At 40.5% G+C, this 9370-nt stretch overlaps 1 protein-coding gene across 1 annotated transcript in view; it reads left to right on the top strand.

The window, feature by feature from the left end:
- Nucleotides 1–2095, top strand: part of PID1 (phosphotyrosine interaction domain containing 1) — a 300659-nt gene extending 298564 nt beyond the window's left edge. The window contains exon 3 of the mRNA XM_006866728.1: nucleotides 1213–2095. Within this exon, the coding sequence (XP_006866790.1) occupies nucleotides 1213–1689 (477 nt within the window). The 3' untranslated portion in view covers nucleotides 1690–2095. The remainder of the gene's footprint in view (nucleotides 1–1212) is intronic.
- The last annotated feature ends 7275 nt before the right edge of the window (nucleotides 2096–9370 follow it).

Here is a 9370-nt window from a genome sequence, read left to right as displayed (position 1 = left end):
TGTGTGTGTGTGTGTGTGTGTTGTTGTTGTTAAGCATTGTGAGTCAGTTCCAACTCATAGCAACTCTATATAGGGTTTCTGAGGATTGATTGGTGAATTTGAACTGCCGACCTTGCGGTTTAAGCTGACCTTGCATTCCAGCACATTATCCTGCAGTACTCCATCTGTGTTTAGGACCACCCTCTATTTGATAAGCCAGGATTCTAGATTTAACTTCTTGTGGCATTGTGGGTTAATGCGCCAGACTGCAAAGCCGTTTGAACTGCAAGGCCGGTGGTTCATGCTCACCAGCTGCTCCTCGGAAACCATACACAGGGTCGCTATGGGTTGGAATCGACTTGATGGCACTTAACAACAACAGCAACCCCGAATCTTTTATTTCATTATTACCAAAACCATATGTCTCTCAGGTCAAAAATTAAGTTGAAAAATAACAGGCCACACTGTATTTTTTTTTTTTTTTTTTTAATCTTTAGAAACTATCTAAGCATAGAAAATAACCATGCTTTAGGCTGTAATTTATACAGGGCATTGTCTGCATCCTTGGCATTTGCTAGCAGCAACTATGCGTGAAATCAAATACTGAGAGATTTGGAAAGAGAATCCACCTAAGAGATAAATTTAATAAAAATTTTGTTTTTCCAAATGCAGCATCCTTTTGACTCCTGTCTGTCATTAAATTCTATGTGCATTTGATTGAAAGTATAATTTGAGTGGCTTTTTGATTTTAAAGAAATACCAGCATATCAAAAAGATCTTGACGAGACATTCTAATTTGAGTTGGAAACCATGGTGGGCTGAGGAAGACTAGTTTTCTAGAAATTAAATGTTTTCCAAAAGCCCAACTCTATTTGAAACATTTTAAAGCATTTTTCCAGTGGGCAGCTATTCTGGCAGAATGTCTGTTTTCAGTGTGACTGAGAACATCTGCTCAGTGGAGGGCTGGTGGTGCAGCCATGATTAGAGCAACTGTGTTGCTAACTGAAAGTTTGGCAGTTTGAACACACCAGTTACTTCCACAAGAAAAAGATGAGGCAGTCTGCTCCTGTTAATATCGCAGCCTTGAAATCTTTTGGGGTGGTTCTACTCTGTCCCAGAGGGTTGCTATGAGTTGGAATTGATTGAAAAGCAAAGGGTCACTCATTTAACCACCTAGAACAAAGAGCCTCCTATTGACCTCTCTCTCCTTTTCTTCCTCTCTCCCCTCTGCAGGTTACCTATCTGGGTAAAGTTTCCACTACAAGCATGCAGTTTCTATCTGGCTGCACAGAAAAGCCAGTGATTGAACTCTGGAAGAAGCACACACTAGCCCGAGAAGACATCTTCCCAGCCAATGCTCTCCTGGAAATCCGTCCCTTCCAAGTGTGGCTCCATCATCTCGACCACAAAGGTGAGGCCACCGTTCACATGGATACCTTCCAGGTGGCTCGCATTGCCTACTGCACCGCCGACCACACCGTAAGCCCCAACATCTTCGCTTGGGTGTACAGGGAGATCAACGACGATCTGTCATACCAGATGGACTGCCATGCTGTCGAGTGTGAGAGCAAGCTCGAGGCCAAGAAGCTAGCCCATGCCATGATGGAAGCCTTCAAGAAGACTTTCCATAGTATGAAGAGTGATGGCCGGATTCACAGGAATAGCTCCTCTGAAGAGGTATCCCAGGAATTGGAATCTGATGATGGCTGAATGAACTTAGGGTGCTTCCGCAGAGGCAGCAAGGGTCAAGGAATTCAAGATGATAGATGACTAATCAGTGATTCAAATTTGGGATGAAAAGACTGCCAGACTCTTGGCCAACCTTGCTTTTTCAATTCAGAAGAGCAATTCTAAATCTAAAGAAATGTATCATTAAAGTAATTGCATTGTATTGGAATCTGCTGCTGCTGAGACTGTGAGGCGGGTGGGCTTGTGGATGGGGAGGGAGGGTCTAGACTCTCTTCGTCTTCTTCTTTTTCCTTGGTTCCCAAGGCCTCCCTGTGGGAGATCTCTACACTGACTTTCACCACTCTCAGGCAAACACTCTGCGGCTGTCATTTGATGAATCGCTCCAATTTGCCTTATGACGAAATCCAACAAGAATGTTAGCTGCACCTATGGGATCCCTTGTGGGAGATTCTGATGCTGGTGCAGAAGTCGCAGGGCTGGCAGAATGCCTCAGGATGATTCTGAGAGACCCACTCCCATGGCATGTCTCCTCAATATGGGAACCAGCACAGCCATTATTGAGCTTTACAACTAACAACCCAATAGTTGGCAGTTAATTCACAGTTAAAGATAATGCTTTTATTACATAATATATCAAGTAGTACCCTTTTATGTATTCATGTCATCTATTTTCTTAGAAGACTTGCAAGTACTAACCACCCCTTCCCTTTTCCCGCCCTCTCTACCCTCCCTCCCTATCCAACCCAAGCCAACATTCCTAGAGATAGGGATTCTCAACTTAACACTGCAGGACACCAAAAGGGAAGAAACTAACAGAGCAAATGAAATCAGCAATCCAACCAACCAACCTTGACTCAAGAAACCCTGGGAAAAGAGAGCGTCAAACAAGTGGGCAAACACCTTTTCTCAATCTTGATTTATGGAAACTTACACGTTCAGTGATTCTAGCTGATGATGAATCCATCAAGGCAAGCTTCAGATCTGATGTGGAATGACCAAGGAAGCCTTGCTCCCAACACTCAACGTTGCACACAACTTAGGGAACCAGCTCTCTATACCCGACTTGGAAGGGAAGCCACATATATCTTAATGTAAACGGAAATCTGACCTGCTTACCTTAAATTTGGGGAGATTTTAGGTTCAGAGTTGCTAGTTTGGTCACGATTTCTAAAGAGAAATTCTCACTACAAAAAAACAACAACATAGATTTCTGACTTCCATGGATCTTGAGATGTCCTAAGTGCAAAGAGTCAACATTGAATACAATGGCAAGTTATTTGTTAAAGTGCATACTTTTTAAGGCTAAGATAAAATGACTGGTTTTCCAGGGAATGCTTCTCCTTTCAAAATCTGTTTGACTCCTTGTAATGTTAGGGGCATTGGAGCACCTTACAGAAGCCTTAAATGAGTGCTCAAGAAATCCAGAGAGCGATGGTGTTGGTGTTTGGTCTGCTTATCTGTGTGTCTATGTATGCATCTGTGTACGTGTGTATGCGTGTCCCCTTCCCTGTGTGTGGGTCCTATGTTAAGGCATGTAGAATAAGCATGGAGTCATATTGAGAGGACTCACTTGTTGAAGATATGCTTGTTGCTCTACAACATATGTAAACTATTCTTTATCATACGTGCATTCACTCTTTAATAAAAATATGTTTGAGTTAATAAAGGTGAAGAATTTCATACTTTCTGTGTCTTTTCTTTTGTAAGCCATGGAAACCTGAAGGACCAAATAGATCACCTTGAGAAAACAGGATAATCCTATCTCAAAATATGTTTCAGCGTTGTCACAAATAGCATGATTGTATGTGTGTGTATGTGTGTTTGAACTTCAGTTCTGCTTGTTGTTGTCATGTGCTGTGGAGTTGTTCTGACTCATAGTGACCTTATATACAACAGATTGCGGGGGCCTGCACCATCCTCACAGTCATTGCTATGTTTGAGCCTATTGATGCTGCCACTGTGCCAATCCATCTCACTGCAGTGTGCTCTGTTTTGCTGACTCTCACTTTACCAAACCTGTTCTTCTCCAAAGACTGGTCCTTCCTAATAACATGTCTGAAGAATGAGAGATGAAGGCTCTCACCCCTCACTTTTAAGGAACATTCTAAGGCTGTACTTCTTTCAAGACAGATTTGTTTGTTCTTCAGGCAGCCCGTGGTATTTTCATTCTTTTCTAACACCCTAATTCAAATGCATTGATTCTTCTATGGCATTCCTTATTCACTGTCCAATTTTCACATGTATATGAGGCAATTGAAAAATACCATGGCTTGAGTCAGGTGTACGTTAGTCCTCAAAGTGGTGTCTTTGCTGGTTCTGTTTACTAATGCTGAATCCATTAATCGAAATGGTAAGGTATCAACAGTTGAGTTATTTAGTCTGCTTGGTTGATCTCAGAGAAGACCATCCCTGAAAGTATTGCACATGATGGCGATTTATAAAGTCTGTGTACACCTGTGGAGAGCCTCCACTGAAACTCTGGAAGATAAACACTGAGTAATTCTTTCTGACAGAACTAAGTAGAAACGGCTCCTCCTGGCCATGAATTCTCAGAAGCGCCCCATCCATCAAGCATGGCAGGTGGTCAGGAATCTCCACATTCAGTGCATTGTCCTTCACGGTATCAGGGACACCGTTAATGGCTCCAGAAGTGAGAATGCACGGGACGGAGCATAAGATGACTGCAAGTCAGAATTACTACCACACTCTTCCGATTGAAATGGCATTTTGCACCAGCTGAACATTTCCCCATTTCGAATTTCCTCTCTTGTCTTTGAATGCACTTCAGAGAGGGAAAGAAAGAGCAAGCCCACCTTGGTTTCTTACAAGCACAATATAATTTTCCTCCCTGAGTAAAATTTGGAACCTAAAATGCACATATGGTTATTTATTGGAGAAAGCATTTGCCTGCATTTTTGCAGGATTGGCAGCCTTGTCAACTGATATACTAAGTAGTTGACTCGTAACGTTGATGGAGGCTTTGGGGATGACTGGGAAGCAATGTGAAGACCATGCTATCCTTCAATCAGCCAATGAAGGCTGTGGGGGCAGCCAATCCAAATTCCCCTCAGAGGAATGCCTCAGATTTGCGTGATTATTTTTTAGTGATTTCTCCTCTCACTTTTTACACTAAGACACAAAATACTTTGGTGACTTTAACCTACTCCTCAGAAGGATGCTATAGGTGGGTATGACAGGTACTTACTTGTTGTTAGCTGCCTGTGACACATGACAACCCTATGCATAATGAAACAAAACACTACACCATCCCATGATGCTTGGCAAACCAGACCTTTGTGATCCATAGCTTTCGTTGGCTTATCTTCAGAAATAGCCCATTTTCTTCTGAGTCCATCTTAGTCTGGGTACCCTACTGAGACCACTTCAGCATCATAGCTGCATACAGACCCACTAACTGACTGATGATAGCTGCACACTAGGTACATTGGCCAGAAACTGAACTCTGCAGAGTCTAATGCACGAAAGGCCAGAATTCTACCAGGGCACCACCACTATTTCTGCAGCTACTTTAGGTATGTTGTGTTAGGTGGTATCAACTTGATTCTGATTTAGAGATAGCCTGTGCACAACAGGATAGCTCTGTATTCTGGGTTCTGTACCAAAGTCACAATTGTTTCTATATTTGAGCCCATTGTTGAAACCACTGTGCCAATCTATCTCATTGGACATTTGTCGGAGTTTTGCTGACATTGGTTATTTTTATTCTGACTAGTCCCTCCTCTTAATATGTCCAAAGTATGTTAGACAAAGTTTCACCATCCTTGCTACTAAAGAGCATTCTGCCTGAACTTCTTCCAAAATAGATTCATTTATTCTTCTGGCAACCCATGGTGTATTTAGTATTCTTTGCCAACACCATAATTCAAAGGCTTCAATTTTTCTTCCATCTTCCTTATCCCTTGTCCAGCTTTTACATGCATAGGTGACCATTGAAAAGACCATGGTTTGGGTGAACAAAGACCTTCTTTGTTCTTGAACACTTTAAAGAGATCTTTTTGTAGCAGTTTTTCCTAATGCAATGTTGTTGTTGTTGTTGTCAGGAGCCATCGAGTTGGAACCGACTCATAGTGACCCCATGCACAGCAGAACGAAACAATATCCGATCCTGCAATACATCCTTTGATTTCCTGACTGCTGCTTCCATGGGCACTGAGTGTGATCCTTGTAAAATGAGACCCTTGACAACTTCAAATGTTCCCCCACTTATCGTGGTGTGGTTTAATAGTCCAGTTGTGATGAGCTTTATTTGCTTTATGTTGAGGTGTAAATCTTTGATCTTCATCAGTCAGTACTTCAATTCCTCTTCTCTTTTAGCAAGCAAGGCTGTGTTGCCATTGTACATCACAAGGTTGTTAATGACTCTCCCTCCAGTCATGAGGCCATGTTCTTCATAGAATCCAGTTTATCGGGCACAGCCTACAAGCTGATGAACTAGTGTGTAAGGGTACAACTCTGATGCACACCTTTCCTGACTTTAGTGATCCAATATCTACTTGCTCAGTTCAAATGACTGTCTCCTGGTCTGTGTTCAAGTCCCACAATTAAGTGCTCTGAAATTCCCATTCTTTGCAATGCTATCTATAGTTTGTTATGACCCACACAGTTGAATACTTTTGTGTAGTCATTAGAACAGATGTGAACATCTCTCGGGGTGTTCTCCGATTTCAGCCAACATCCCTCTGACAACAGCAATGATTTCTCTGGTTCCAAGTCCTCTTCTGAATCCAGTTAGAATTTCTAAAAGTTCCCTGACAGTGTACTGCTGCAACATAAGTTATCTTCACCAAAACTTGTTTGTGATATAATATAATTTCTTAATTTCTACATTTTGTCACTTGCTCACGTATTATCCCCAGTACTTCTACCACAGGACTGGGAACCTAAGAGGAACTCAGTGATTTCTGTTAGCTGACTGGGATGATGGGTGACGGGATAGACAGAGGGGAAGGGAAATCACTGTGTGAGTCTTTGCTTTACAAATTCTGCCAGAAAATCCTGGCACCCTGAAAGAAACCCTACAGATGCTTTGGACCAGTTAATTCTTTGTGAGCAAACTACTTTTACTAGGGGAAAAAGAAATCGTCCCTCACCAAATTCCAAAACCCCAAATCTGTGACTGCTTATAAATAGAAGCCTGATATTAGATGTAAGCTATATGATTGAAATAGAACAAACATCATTCCCAAGAAGTAAGCAAATAATGATTTACAAGACACTAACATTCATCAGATTATAATACTTGAATTGTACATTTCTTTCTTTTTGACTTTTTTTCTGTCAAAATAAGTGTGTGAGAGAGTGTGGGTGTGTGTGCTGGGAACAGTTTTATTTTCTGACAATATGAAGCACAGGAATTCAGTTGTTGCATCCCACCCCCCAATTTATGCTATATTTACTACTTTGTTTCCTCTTCTGCTTTTTCTACTTTCCCTTTTCTTCTTCTATCCACCACACTTTCTTCTTACTTTGTTACTCCTTTTCTACCTGATCTGTTTAATTATTAATCTATTCCATATTTTCTTAAATTCATGGAAAAATGGAATTAAAAGGTAATGAAAAATGTCCTCAAACTTTCTGAAGCCCCTTATCTGTATGTGAGTACCACATGCTTTGGTTCATGAACTGTTGCCACAAAATTTGGTAAGATTGTCAAACACTGTAGATTATCCTAAATTACTCCTGTTCATTAATATTTTGTTCCAGTCAGATGGGGAATGGAGAAAATTTAATAATAGATTTCTATTTCTTGGAGAAGTCTTGGTGTGGCACTGTAGGATCAACACTGGGCTGTTAACCACAAGGTCAACAGTTGAAACCCACCAACTGCTCATGGAAATCCTATACAGGGTCAGTATGATATGAGTTGGAACGGACTTGACTGCACTTAACAACCCCAACATTTCTTAAGCATTTCAAAAATATGCTGCCTTTCTCTTTCCCAAATATATTCTGGAATGATCTTATAATGAAGGTAAGCATTTATATAATTGTTCATCAGCTCCCAAATTCTCAGTGATTTTCAAGAAACTTTGCACATTTGGAATAATTTCACAGGATACATTTCTTCAGCATAATAACTTTGACTACCCCTTCTGAACAAATGCTAACTAATAATTTTCACAAGAATAGAAATAATTATGATAAAGTCAAGCTAAAAAGGAGACCAGATGAATCAATAAAAGCAAAGTGCTAAGAACAATGAAAATTGAGCTCACCTTATTTTTGGAAATTTACAAATAAACTAATCTATTGAAAATTAATCTTAGGCATGACCTACTACTGGACAAAGTGGCTTTCACAAAGAGATTTGGTGATGTGTGCTTTTGGAATATGATAATGAGATTATCCTGGATTTTAATTGTTGCTGTTAAGTGCTATGTATTCGGTTCCGACTCATGGACACCTTGTATAGGGTTTCTGAGGAACAGTTGGTGAATTTCAACTACTGCCCTTGTGGTTCAAACTGACATTGTGGTTCGGTGCTTATCCAACAGTGCCACACCAGAGTTTTAATTATGTACCCAAAATTGGCTATTAAAAAAGATCTGAATAGGTTTTGTTTTGGAACTGAGTAGCTTCCATGTCAATAAAAACTGCAGTTCATTCCAAGTTTTCAATAGTTTGGCTTCTTGTTAAGTGCTGTCAAGTCCGTTCCTATTCAAATCTGGCTTCCAAAGAGTGGCTGGTGGGTTTGAAGCGCCAACCTTGCCATCCAGTGCTTATCCTATAGCACCACACCAGGAAGCTATTGCAAAGTGTTACTGATATGGTCTGAAGTCCTTCATCATGAATTACCAAATACTTCATGTCTATCACTTTATTTCACATTGACTTTCTTAATAAAAATGCTCTCATCTTTTATCTAAAAATGCACTCTAGGCAGAGGTTTGGTCATTTGAAGATGCTGTGAAATTTGAGAAGTAATCGTGATTCCTGATAGGAGCTGCTAAATTTCAGACCTATAATTGCCTGGCCTGAGTTACCATGCCAGCGACATTCTGTGTACTGTGGTGTTGACTCAAGAGAAAACCCAAGAGTTGGCTGCATTCCAGGAGTCACTTTTTGATGCAAATTTGGAATCAACCAAGACTTAGGTTCATTATAGCACTGATGGTAGGATTCCAATTTTGTTCAGAATACAAAATCTTGCACTCAATATCATTGTGCTCATAATTGAATTATCTTCTTGGCCATGTTATTATGGGCAAAAACACATCTTAGCTGGGGGCAGGGGAGGTTATTGGGCAGCAATTAGGTCTTTCATTCATCTTTCTGCCAAATTTCCTTTTGGCCTTTCCCCATTATCATTGCAATAGCTTTTCCTAGAATTTAGCTTCACACTTTGAGAAGGGAATACAGTAAGATCACATTAATTTCAATAGAATGATTTAGGAGTTGGTGCTTTTAGCTAACAAAGGTACATGCTTACTGGATGAAGAGTAAGCCCACTGGAAACATTTGTCTGTTTGGGAAGACGTTGCCTCTACATATCAAAATAAGAATTTCCTAGACCAGGTTTCATTTCAGCATAAGTTCAAACTAGCACCACTGAGACTGGCTTGGATTCACTAGTTTCTAGGCTTTTTAAAAAAGTTTTTGTTGTGAATTGAGTGATAGTTTACATGGGAGAACATTGGTTTTACACTTATCATTTCAATTACAATATCCTCCAAGCATCGTG

The sequence above is a fragment of the Chrysochloris asiatica genome, unplaced genomic scaffold, assembly GCF_000296735.1.
Source record: "Chrysochloris asiatica unplaced genomic scaffold, ChrAsi1.0 scaffold00096, whole genome shotgun sequence".
Taxonomy (NCBI): domain Eukaryota; kingdom Metazoa; phylum Chordata; class Mammalia; order Afrosoricida; family Chrysochloridae; genus Chrysochloris; species Chrysochloris asiatica.
Note: the sequence above shows the minus strand (reverse complement) of the source record. Positions and strands in the feature narration are given on the sequence as shown.